Source organism: Symphodus melops (genome assembly GCF_947650265.1).
Source record: "Symphodus melops genome assembly, chromosome: 9".
Classification (NCBI taxonomy): domain Eukaryota; kingdom Metazoa; phylum Chordata; class Actinopteri; order Labriformes; family Labridae; genus Symphodus; species Symphodus melops.
This window is the reverse complement of record NC_136699.1, coordinates 21989902-22002923: the sequence shown is the minus strand read 5'-3', so window position 1 is coordinate 22002923 and position 13022 is coordinate 21989902. Positions and strand designations below refer to the sequence as shown.

Genomic DNA, 13022 nt, shown 5'->3' with positions numbered 1-13022 from the left:
TTCTCTGTTCCTATTTAAAAAAAAAAAAACAATGCAGGGTATGTGCTGTCACCCCTCCTCAGGGAGATTCCATCTGTCATCATTGGAAATTGTTGGTGTAAAGTTTGACAGCCTTTTAGGCCCCCCTATACTTGCCTGTTGAATATCAGTGTAGATCTGTTTCTGATGGTTTAGTTGGTCAAAAGCAAGCAAAAAAGATATATTTTAAAAATGAAGCCTCCTGCTGCCTTACACGCTGGTAAAAACAAACAAACACTGGCCTACCAAAGTGTATCTTGGTCCTGTATCTGCCTCACCTCCGTATATAACTTCAGGTGCCCACAAAGTCACCCGAAACCTAACAAAAATATAAGTGTGAAACTAGATTTGCAAAACAAATAAAAAGCAAAGTAAAATATAAATATATTCGAAATAAAGAAAACTAAATAAATATTAGTAATTCGGGGCGGTATTTTGATATCATTTTTCAAACAAAGCTATGTCGGTTTTAAAACACATTTCTCCTGCAGCCACTGAAGGGTCCGTTTTCGCTACACCGGATGTACGTGTTTCCCTTTCCGGTGGGCTAGCACGATTAAGCTAAGTTACTGAGCTCATCATGTCAGGTGTTGAGGAAACTTTAGACGAACCTGTGGAGGTTAAAGATGATAAAGACTTTGATGTAGAGACTGAAGATGATTTCTTTAATGACCCGACTCGATATTTATTTTACAGGTACTGCTCTGTTGTACTTTCCGTGAATGTTTGGGTACTTAGCTCACGAGCTATCGGAGACGTTTCCTGGTATAATAACCATGGAAACGGTCTGTTTGAGAGGATCTTGTTTGAAGTCACTTCAGTGAGTTTAGAAAATAATTATTCGGGATGTAACGATTCACTCAACTCACCATTTGATACGATTCACGATACGATTCTCGATTTGTTTTACAAAATTAGACTGAAGACAAATGATAGCTGAAAACAATTCCTTCAGGGCCAGTGGTTCTTAACTGGTGGGTTGGTACCCAAAGGTGGGTCGCAAACGAAGCTGGAAAGAAAATGTGTTTGTTGTTTCAGAGACAGAAAGGAGTGGGCCGACCTGGAACCTGTACCCCAGGATGATGGACCAAATCCTGTTGTGAAGATCGCTTACTCAGAGAAGTGTGAGTTTGTTGGAAGACGAACTGCATGGAAAACACAACCATAGTTTTTATGAGGGTCGAGGAAAATTATAATTTCTTTTTGTCATCAATAGATTTGCTTCGTGTTACTAGAAGGTTTTTTTTTCTATAACAGCTAGAGTAAGTTGGAAGCTTTTAATGGGAATTGATTGGAATAAGCTGGGAATTTACAACATTGAAGGATGGCCCTTAACAGGAAACTTAAATAAAGTTGAGGAAAATTAATTTTAGCATAATCTTGAATAATATTGCCAGATTTAATGTGTACACTTGAATATGCTATTCCTCAATCACACAGTTTACTGCAGGGCTGTTGAGGCCACGCCCCCTTCATGCACTTTGCACTCCACCATCACATGTGCAGATGATTTCTAGAACCCTGGACCAAGCTTTGAGCCCAGAGCACAAGAGTATTGAAACCACACATTTTAGCCCGTGGATTACATAGTGAAGTCAGTTTTGATGACAGTATGGGGTAATATTTTTTTAAAAGTGAAGTAAATCTGTTGAAATGTTTTGTATTATTTTGCATGGATGGTCTGCTGAGGAAAAAACAAAATGTTTAGATTTATGCATGCATATGATACAGTTCGATTAAATTACCTTCAATTTCCGTTAATTCTCATAAATTCCCATGGAAAGTTTCTAATTTCGGAGATTTACCGGAAACTTTCAAACCCTTTGCAGCCCTAATAACAGCTTACATTCGATCTCACTAATAATCATCGGGGTTGTTTTTTTCCAACAGTTGCAGATGTGTATGACTATTTCCGTGCACTCTTGAAGAATGATGAAAAAAGCGAGCGGGCCTTCACTTTAACTGCAGAGGCCATCGAGCTGAATGCGGCCAATTACACTGTTTGGTGAGCAACAAATAGATTTTCTGTTTTCTAGTATTTGATTTTGTAAACATGTTAGGGAACACGAGAGTGGCAATTTCCAATTAGAACTATTACTGCCCATCACATATTGAAGAGGTTTCAAACAAACGTACATCAATCCACTGTCTGATCGGATAGAGATGTGACTCATGCACAAAGTGAACACAGTCTCACTTTGCATTAGCTTTTATGACATTAACAATGCTCATGCTCTATCTCCATTCTTCATTAAACAGTTCTTTGTTTTTTAAATGTGTAGGCACTATAGGCGAGTGCTGCTGCAAGCCCTCTCTAAGGACCTCAGAGAGGAAATGAGATACATTACGGCTATCATAGAGGAGCAGCCCAAAAACTACCAAGTCTGGTGAGTGAGTATGTTTTGATGTATTTAGTTAGCAAATGTATATCGAGCAAATATTAATGATCAGGTCCTTGCTGCATGTGTTATTGTTTTTTTTTTTAGCAAATGTAAGTGATGACATAAGAGTGGTTGGAGATGAAATAAGAGCTTACTCCTCTCTCCCAGGCATCACAGACGGATGGTGGTAGAGTGGTTGAGTGACCCCTCAGAAGAACTGGAGTTCATCGCAGACATTCTCAGTCAAGATGCAAAGAACTACCACGCCTGGCAGCACAGGCAGTGGGTCATCCAGGTACTTCTTTCACTGCATTATCAATTTCCATAGCTATAGAACATGTCTCTTACATGAGTAAAAAAACAACTCAAATCTGCCCACCAATAAAGGGGTAGCTTTCCAGCAGCTCAGACACACAGCCTGTTTAGATGCTGCAACAGTTCGAGCAGCTGTCACCCACTGCTCAGCTGTCAAGTGTATCTCTAACATCATCAGAGTATGAGACTGCGACTCAGTGGGAGAGTGAACTCTCAACCTGAAGGCTGAGGGTTTGATCCCCAGCTGCTGCAGTAGCATGTCAGATGTGTCCTTGGGCAAGACACTTGACCCTGAATTTCTCCAGCTGCTTCGTCAGCGGCGTATGAATGGATTAGTTACTTCTGATGGTCACTTCTCACAGCGGCCTCTACCATCAGTGTGAATGCGTAGTAGTGTAAAAGCGCTTTGAGTTGTCGGAAGACTAGAAAAGAACTATAAAGGCTGAAATCCATTTAGTATTTTACTGTGATAAAGGATTTAGATAAACCTTCACCTTTCAAACAGTCCCCTGTGCTCTAAATGAAACATCTGTGCTGTACTTTGGTCCAAACAAGACATGAATTAAGCAGCAGAGGAGGTTTGTGTAGTAAACCAGCTCTCTCAGAATGCTCCGTTTTGGTGTGTGTCTCTTTAAATACAATGAGACCACCCTGCGTTTCCCCTGTAGATGTCACTCCTCTGTAGAGACAATAAAAGTGGCAGACCTGCACAAAAGTTTTGCTCTCGGCTGGAAGAGGAGATACCAGGAGAGGAGAGGGTGTTTTCTTACCAGAATCCAACTTGTGATGTCACAAACTGAGCAAAATGACTGGATGGATTTATTTCAAATGTGGGTTGATAGACACTCAGGTGACCCAAATTAATGTTTAAAAACACTGTAAAAATGGATTTTTCAAAAAATGTCCCCTTGTCATGTCAACGGTATTAAAGGTAGGGTAGGTAATTTTGTCCAGATACGCTCGACCACGTTTTGTAAACCAATCAAGCCTCTCTATCCCATGCACGCATGAGCTGAAATCAGCTTCTAGACCAATGGCACTAGTGCATGTAAGTGAGGGGCGGGGCTTTTGAGGGAGCACAGAGGGGAGGGGGTGCAGACGGCGAACGGAGAGGATGCTACTTTCAAAATCATGCTATTTTTCGAAAATGACCGACCCTGCCTTTAAGGAGTCCGCAGCATAATGAAAATAAATAATAATAAAAGAAAATTGTTGCCCATACATGCCTCATTTATCTTTTATTCCAGGAGTACAAACTGTGGGACCACGAGCTGGAGTTTGTGGAAAATCTTTTGGAAGAAGATGTGAGGAATAACTCGTCATGGAACCAGAGACATTTTGTTATTTCTCACACCACAGGCTTCTCTGACCCAGCCATAGTAGAGAGAGAGATTCAGTAAGTGTTTGTTGTTTGGACAATAAATTTGTCAAGTTTTTCAACCCCCTTTCCTCAAAAGCTGGGAGGTTTAAAAGGTCAAAATGTGCAGCAGATTGAGATCTGCATCGTAGCACCAAAAGCCAACATGCCTCTTGGTGTATTGAGCTAAACTAGCTTTAACTAACTCTGGTTTTAACTGCATACATTTGTGTCATCTCTTTGTGTCAGGTACTGCCTGAAGCAGATCCGGAAGGCTCCCCACAATGAAAGTGCATGGAACTATTTGAAAGGGTGAGGTGTCATTTTTCAGTGGTAAAGGGATTTTGTTCGCCTGAATTCTGGATCTTTCATCCCGAATCGTTAACCCTGGAGACTTTATTGTAGGGAATTAATTGTTTCTCACACATGCACTATATTTATGTTTGTGACTAAGTATGTTTTCTGATGAGTTTATTTTTATCTGTATAAAAGCGTCGTCTGAGATCAATAAACTGTGGACTGTGTACTTTGCTCTCTCCCCATCTCATTAGTGTCTCGAGTTCTCTACAGGGGATCAGAGAGAGAGAGAAAGATGTCTGCTATGTTTCTCTGATTTAGTTGCAAAGCTTTCGGTCTGAGGTCTCATTGAACACCTTCCATCGTTGTTCTGTGCAGCTGATGTTATTCTGCACTCTCTTTGTTTTGCTTCGTCATTAATCGATTCCAATATCAGGCTCACTTGTTGTGATTTCAGAACCAATAGTGAAACTTTTTGAAAAAAGAGTCATGTTCTGACCACTTTGTGAGAGGCAAAAAGTGCAAACCTTAAATATCCAGTAATGTCTCACAGCAGTAAATATGAACTGCCGAAAAGCCGTGTAGAAACTGTTAGTCCACGTTTGTAGAAGTGTTCAAAGGAATGATTCACCATCATTGTGCCAGATAAAAAATAACATGACTAAAATCGGACACAGGACTATGTGTTGCGATTGTCAGATAAAACAAGTGAAGACTGTTATGATTAGCAAACCAGAGTGACCGCCTGTCGATCTTCCCAGGATGCTGCAGGACAGAGGTCTGTCGTCTCAGCCAGGGCTGCTGCAAAGGATCCTGGAGATGAAGGAGACGCATTGTTCAACTTATCTTCTCGCTTTTCTGTTTGATTGCTATGAGGACGCTTTGGAAAGCAGCAACCAAAAAGAGAATGTGGAGGAGGAAGAAATACAGGAAACTTTACAAAAGGCTCTAGAAGTAAGTTAACGTATAGAACCTTGAAAATGTTGCAGATTAAGATTCAGACACTAAGTTGTCCATTTTTTTTAAGGTGTTTTTTATTGTTGCTAACTGAAAACTTTGCTACTATTTCCTGACTTTCCTTGTGTTTCCCCCACCACCACCCTTCCAACATGAAGATTTGTGAACTTCTGGCACATGAGAAAGACACCATCCGCAAGGAGTACTGGCTGTTTCTGGGACGTTCTTTAAAGAACAAATGTGGAGTCAGGGTTCCCTCCAATGAGCCCACGGCAGACGTTCCTGTCCCTCCATCTGGGAAACCGGCAGTGAGCTAGACCTCCTTAAGCCATGCTCTATTGTTGCCTCTGCACTGTTTCATCAATCTGTCAAGAGAAGCAACCCCTGAGTTTGATATGACCGTATATTGTATGAGTGAAGGTTAATCACTAATGAGCGATCAGCATTGTTAAAATAAAGAGATGGATGCTAATAAAAACTGACATTTCCTTTTTAGCAGTAGTCCATAACATGGAACAGAAAAGCTAAGCTCTTTTTTAACATAGTATTGGCAGGTGTATCATGTTACATTTGGTCTTTCACTTGAAAGAACTACATACTAATGAGATGATTGAAACATGTCTGATATCACCGTTAGAGTTTTAAGTCGCTCTTTGTTTTGATTGGTAATAAATGTGTTTGTCTTTCACTCTTTGAAATCGGTCCTTCTTTTTTAACCACAGTCCCTCACCCTGCTGATTAATAAGAAATATAAAGTGTGTATTATGAGCCACTTGATATTGGGCAGAGTTTTTTTGTCTTTGGCCATCTTTGCTTTGCTGCCAGAAGACAACTTTAACTTACCGGTGAAGCAGTTTGAACTCAGGTCACGTATTGATGCAGCCTTGTCTCGTAGATTCCCTCTGCTCGATGTAGCTGTTTCTACTTCTGCTGACTTAACAAACACAATACATCCCTCCAGATTTTACCAAGCTGTTGCTTTGACAGCAGTTGCAATTTCAGCTCTTCCAAAAACAAAATATTAGAGAGGGAAGTCTCACCTTCCCTGATTGAAGACCCTCTTATTTTCAAGTTCACTTTAAAGTCTTTTGCCTCAACCCTACATATCTAAAACACTTGGTCATTTTGCATCAATTCTGCATGATTATGAAACGGACACTTGGACTGAGTATGAGCCTTTGACAAAATGACCCTCAACCCAATCCAGCCTGTTAAATAGAAATACAAATACTGTTTCAGGTTTCTAAACAAAAGAAATGAGTACCTGCTGCATCACCTCAAGCACTGCTTGAACCACAATGTTCCCGATAGTGGTAAAATCCAAGAACAAAATGACTAATTCAACACAGCACCAATCCAAACACCTTTCGATTACCCATTTCAGTTTGCAGGCCACGATGTTATTAAGTACAGGAGGACAATGGCTGCTGTGTTTTGGTGCTAGTGTTTGATTTCTTTGACTAACAGGATCGTGCATGCTTGTGATTCCATTGGCTGTTATTTAGGATGCATTCACAAACGAGGTGGAATGCAAAGAGAGCAGTGTTTATATGTGGACTCTTGGAGGAGATCAAGCTTAGTTTCTGACATCTATTTCTTATCAATGTTGAAGGCAGCTGTACTGTGTGGGATTTGTAGCTTCTCCATTTACAACATACCCACATGCGCAACACTGAGACAGTGATAGCATTAATACCATTAATGTGCAGAACATGAAATGAAAAATCTACTTTTCCCCTAAGTTATTAAATAAGGAAAAACTAAGCCATTATAACAAATATATAAATATCTGCTCTGAAAGCTACAATAATAGCATCCTGTTAGGCTTAAAGTTGTTTTTTTATTATAAACAAAAGTGCTCTGAATAAAATGAAGCAAAAAATGTAAACTAAAGGTTAAATTTACAGATTTGAGTAATTTTTCGACTCCTTACATTTTTATAAAGATATGACAAAAACCAAACAAAGCCTTCATCTTGGCCTAAAACATAATTCTTAAAGGCAACAACTGCTGTTTGGGCTATTTTAGGTTAGGTCTAGAAGCTAGCACACCACATAGCGACCCTTACAAAATTGCCAAGCTGAGCCTTAAAAGGAAACTTAAATTTTTAAAAGTTCAGTTCTTTTGCTGTGCCATCAGACAGCCTTTTATTTGCCACTATGTTTCCCATCCATCCATCCATTTTCTGCTGCTTATCCGGGGCTGGGTCGCAGGGACAGCAGTCTAAGTAGAGACGCCCAGACTTCCCTCACCCCAGACACCTCCTCCAGCTCTTCCGGTGGAACCCCGAAGCGTTCCCAAGCCAGCTTAGAGACATAGTCCCTCCAGGGTGTCCTAGGTCTACCCTGAGGCCTCCTCCCGGAGCGATATGTCCGGAACACCTCCCTAGGGAGGCATCCAGGGGGCATCCGGAACAGATGCCTGTACCACCTCAACTGACTCCTCTCGATGTGGAGGAGTAGCAGCTCTACTCCGAGCTCATCTATGGTGGCCGAGCTCCTCACACTATCTCTAAGGGTGCGCCCAGCCACACTACGGAGGAAGCCCATTTTGTGCCGCATGTATCTGGGATCTCATTCTTGTAAATCGAGAGCCTCGCCTTTCGGCTTAGCTCCTTCTTCACCCCGACGGACTGATACAGCGACGACATGTCTGCGGACACCGCACAGATCCGTCTGTCGATCTCACTCTCCATCTTCCACCCACTCGTGAACAAGACCCCGAGATACTTGAACTCCTCGACCTGGGGCAAGGACTCACCACCGACCCGGAGAGGGCAAGCCATTTTTTTCTGGTTGAGAACCATGGCCTCAGTTTTAGAGGTGCTGATCCTCATCCCGGCCGCCTCAAACTGGGCAGCGAGCCGCCCCAGTTTGCGCTGGAGGTCCAGATTCGATGGAGCCAGCAAGACCACATGCAAAAAGTCTCTCATCGACCTCCAGCCTAGGGTGTCCTGGTGCCACATGCACTTATGGATAGCCCCTGCTCGAACATGGTGTTCATTATGGACAAACTGTCACTGGCACAGAAGTCCAATGTCCAGCATCCCTCCCAGGGACTCCAAGATGGCCAGGTACTCCGCACTGCTGTTCGTTCCGTTGACCGAGACGACAGTGAGAGACCTGTCCCAGCACAACTATATCTAGCTGGTACCTCTTGACCTCCCATGCAAGTTCAGGCTCCTTCCCCCACAGTGAGGGGGAAGTGATTCCATGTTCCAAAAGCCAGAAGCTGTGGCCGGGGATCAGGTCGCGAAGGCCCCTGCCGTCGACTACTGCCCAATCCGCAATGAACCTGACCCCTACTGCTTCCTCTGTGGGAAGTGACTCCACAAGAGGACGGGGCCGTGTCGTCCTTTCCGGCTGGACCCGGTCGGGCCCCATGGGCAAAGGCCCACCTCCTGTGGGCCCGAATCCCAGGCCTGGCTCCAGGGTGGGGCCCTGCCATGGTGGGCGAAGTCACTATATTTCCCATCTACATCATTTTCATATCCTTAAGGTATTGTGCTGCTGATCATCACTTTGAGGTTGGGTAGAATCTTTTCCAAAGATTTTGAAGATGTAAATGGTAAATGGACTTGAGCTTGTAATGTGCTTTTCTAGTCTTTGAAACACTTTTACACACTGATGGCAGAGAGTGCTAAATAAAGGGACACTTTATTTATATTATTTATATTGATATGTTGCAGACAGCAGCAGGAGGAACTTGGGTTAAGTGTCTTGGCCTAGGACACATCCAACATTGACATCGAACCGTGACCTTCCAGTTGAGCTACAGCAACTCGATGTTTTGTGTTTTTTTTCTCTGCTCTTTAAAGAAAGTTTCCTCCAATTGTGTTCCACTTCAATTGAAATAAATATCAACACTACATGCACAACACTGACAACTTGTATTTTTAGTGACAGATTAGTCATATAAATGCAGAAAAGTTTCTCTTCCAAGTTGGTGTCAGAGAAAGTGTTCACTTTGCAGTACCAGAAGTATTCTTCACTAAAAGCTGTAGGCTTTGTATATTCAGGACAACAACTTACATAGTACTGACATGCGCTGCAGGGATGCACTCATAAGAAGAAAAAAAAAGCATAAACATGAGGCCCCTAATTTATTATGAGGTCCTAGGTAAGCACATGTTCCACATATAGGGAGTTAGCGTCACAAAGCAGCTGCCCCAAAGAGGCACAACTCTCACACGGTTGAAGTTCTGTTTGCAGTGATGATTTTCTGAAAGAGACTTTGTAAAACCTCTGATAAAAAAGCTAATTACTGATGGACCATGTTTAAAGGCACGGTTGGTAATTTTTGAAAAGTAGCATGATTTTGAAAGTAGCATCCTCTTGTGGGGTAGACAGGCTTGATTGGTTTATAAAAAATAAAAATAAAAAGTGTTTCTTTTTCAGAGCATTCAGAGGGCTGGGACAGCATGCTGAATCCCAAATAAAGTGAACACATTGTTTTTTTAAGAGGATTTTCTATTTGACTTTTCTTGTGGCCCTGTCCACAGCATTGCTGATCTTCTGTGTCAGCGGCTGTCTGGCTGACTCAGGATGTTCACCTTAGACCAAAGACTTTGGCTGTATCAGGTAAAATAATGATTGGTAATGCTTTCATCTGCAACACACTCCATCCTCAGTGTAGAGACAATGTCGATATGCTTCAATCGACAGTATCCATAGTCAATGTCAGCGTCCTTTGCACTTCTCATCACTGAACTATTGTCTAATGTAGGCATATACACACACACACACACACACAGGTTTAATAATTAATGTTTAACATCTGAAGAGAGCAAAATGAACTCTGTAGGCCTGTGTGTAAACATAACTGGCCAATAAAGTTGAATTAAAAGGATCCTGATTGTTCAAAATAGGGCATCGTCTATCATATAGTGAAAGAAAATGATCTTTGGTTAGAGGCTTAGGTATAAAGTCCATCTACATGTGACCTTATCACTGGTGTTTCTCTCTGGGGAGCTCAGTGTGCTTATCAGAGCATGGATAGTTAGAGAGAATTTCTCAAATGCATCATCTCTGTCCAAGGGCTTGCAGCATGCGGGGGCTGCGTGGGAAAGCTCCTTCTTTTGGAATCAATGATAAGGCTGTCCTTACGTAGCCTCCAATGCCCTCATGGATATGGATTATGGCTAGTATCTAGATGTCAGCACTGCCCATTTTTGTGCACTTTAATAATTAAGATGGTTTTACTGGCTGATATTTGTGTTGCACTGAATGATGCATAAGGTAACAAGAAATCATGAAAGGTCACATTCAATAGCAGGACATTTGCTGTGTGTGTATTTTATTAATGCCTCTCGGGACGGGCTGGTCGTGGATGTTTGTTCTCAAAGTGAGTTTTTGTTCTTTTTCCTGCTGCTTTTCATAGAGGTCACTCAGCTCCATCCTTTAAGTTTCTCATTCAGTCAGTTCAACTTGAAAAGGGTCCAAAACCACTTTCAAGGACAAGACAGTCTCCCCTCGAGGACTGATTACAGCTTCTCCTCTGCAACATCAGAAAGAGGAGCTTAAGGACATCATATCAAAGAAGTGAGGCTCTGGAGGGGAAGTGAGCAGACATGGAAGTCCTTCAACAGGGCTCTTGACACTTCCTCAGTTCATATCCAAACCAAGAATGAAACAATCCTACAACGAGCAGACAGTCTCCCTTACCATCTCACTCCCTCCACAACACGCTCTGTTATCTTGTTATCGAACATTTGACATTCAAAAATGAAAGCAACATCATTGCCAAACTGTCTATCTTGGGGAGTTCACAACCTTTGAATGCTTAGCTGTGGTTGTCAAAGCTGTTGTCAAACCACATTGTTGCTCACAGTGTATCATCCCCCTAAACTAAGAAAAGGTTTTATTTATGAATTTTCAGAACTTCTTTCAACAACTTCTGTAGACTGTGACTGCATTGTAATTACCGGAGACACATTGACAACTCAAAAAATCTGGGCACAAAACAACTATTAAACGTACTTGAAATATTTCAATTCTCACAGCGTGTTACACACAAACACGGACACACCCTCGACCTCATTCTATTCTGCACATTCAGATTACATAATTTACATATTAAGCAATACTACATTTCTGTAGACAGCCTTCTATCATATTGTAACATATTCAAAATCAGCTTCATGACCCAATCCGACGCCGAACAACTGGTCCATGCATTTATATCCAGCAGACTAGATTATTGTAATGAACTCTATGCTGGACTTCCCAAAAAATCAATAAAGAAACTTCAGCTCATCCAAAACGCAGCAGCCAGAAAGCTAACTGGGACAAAGAAAATAGAACACATAACACCAATCCTAAAAAAAAACTTCTTTGGCTTCCAGTTCACTACAGCATAGAATGGCACCTTAATATCTCTCTGACTGAATCACTAACTACAGTGCAATAAGACCCCTCAGATCAGGTCTGCTGAATTTACCAAAAGTCAATACCAAATCTGGTGAAGGTGCATTTAGTCACCATAGGGTAGCTTTATTGAATAAATTACCTGCTGATCTGAGGTCTTTTGAAAGTGGTCTTAATACATTGCTTTTCTCTCGTGCCTTAGCCAACAGCAGTTTATCTTTCTCTGTTGGTATTTTTAATGAGTCTGTGTTGTGTGTTTATCTTTGTCTTCTGTAAAGCACATTGGGTTTGCGTGTGTATGAAATGTATTGAATTTAATTGAATTATTTGGGACTGCAGGGAAGTCAGTTTATCACCCTTTTACCACTGAGCCATGCTGTCGTAATCTGTGAAGAATGGGGTTTGGCATTGTCTCCCTGTCATAAACAAGGCCTTCCCTAAAAAGTAAGTTGTCTATTTGGCAGCATATGTTGTTACAAAACTTGTACAAACTTCAATGTCAATGTTGATGCTGACGCATTTATTTACCATCACAACTATTGAACTATGCACCGATAACAGGCCGTCAATTTCCTCCTGTATCTTCGCAGAGGGGCTTCCAGGATCTCCAAACAGGAAGTTACATTTTGACTCTCAGTACTTAGGACAGTTTTTCCATTCAGTTCATCTTAAATGTGATTTTTTCGTATCAATTATTATAATTGAGGCAGCAGTTAGTGCATGCACTCCATGTACGGAGAGCAGCCCTGATTTGAATCCAACCGTTGTCATTCCCCTCTCTCTCTCTCTTGTTCCTGATTTCTGACTCCAGCCACTGTCATATCTAGAATGAAGGTAAAAAATAATAAGCTTAAAATAAATACTTTAAAAATTGAGTGTAGATCCAGAGAGGGCTCTGAAATGTCTTTAACTGGTCCATATATGGTTTTGGCTTTGCATTTGTGGATGTATGTGTTCTGAGTGCCTGAAGATTACTGCCAGCCAGTACTACTTTTCGGCCTTGTCCTCTGCATACAAAGATCATTTACCAATCAGTTTCTAGTTAACCTTAGTATCTGTGAGATTTTCCACAAGGTCTTTTTTTCAAAACTTTTGTCCCAACTTTTTTTTTAAAAACATTTGGCTGGAATCTCTCACGCGTGGCTTTCCCTGTGCATCACATTCAGCTCTATTTGTTAGATTCTATTCTATTCAAGAATCTATCTTTTAAATGTTTGAGAATTACAGTAACTACAAAAACCTTCAATAGCCAGCTGTCGTTGCAATATTGCATTTCCAAACTGAAAAGCTGAACAAGTAGGAAATATTCCTGTTATACAGTATCGTCATACA

The 13022-nt window shown here is 41.4% G+C and overlaps 1 protein-coding gene across 2 annotated transcripts; it reads left to right on the top strand.

The window, feature by feature from the left end:
* Positions 1–523: 523 nt before the first annotated feature.
* fnta (farnesyltransferase, CAAX box, subunit alpha) lies at positions 524–6013 on the top strand. Of its 2 annotated transcripts, none has more exons than XM_079353066.1 (9): positions 524–714; positions 1057–1142; positions 1909–2023; positions 2301–2405; positions 2568–2694; positions 3962–4110; positions 4321–4383; positions 5130–5322; positions 5484–6013. In XM_079353066.1, the coding sequence occupies exons 1-9, from the start codon at positions 599–601 to the stop codon at positions 5640–5642; spliced, it is 1113 nt and encodes a 370-aa protein (XP_079209192.1). In that variant the 5' UTR covers positions 524–598; the 3' UTR covers positions 5643–6013. The 2 variants fall into 2 exon arrangements, with proteins under 2 accessions (XP_079209192.1, XP_079209193.1); XM_079353067.1 differs by lacking the exon at positions 524–714 and adding an exon at positions 762–838.
* Positions 6014–13022: the final 7009 nt, after the last annotated feature.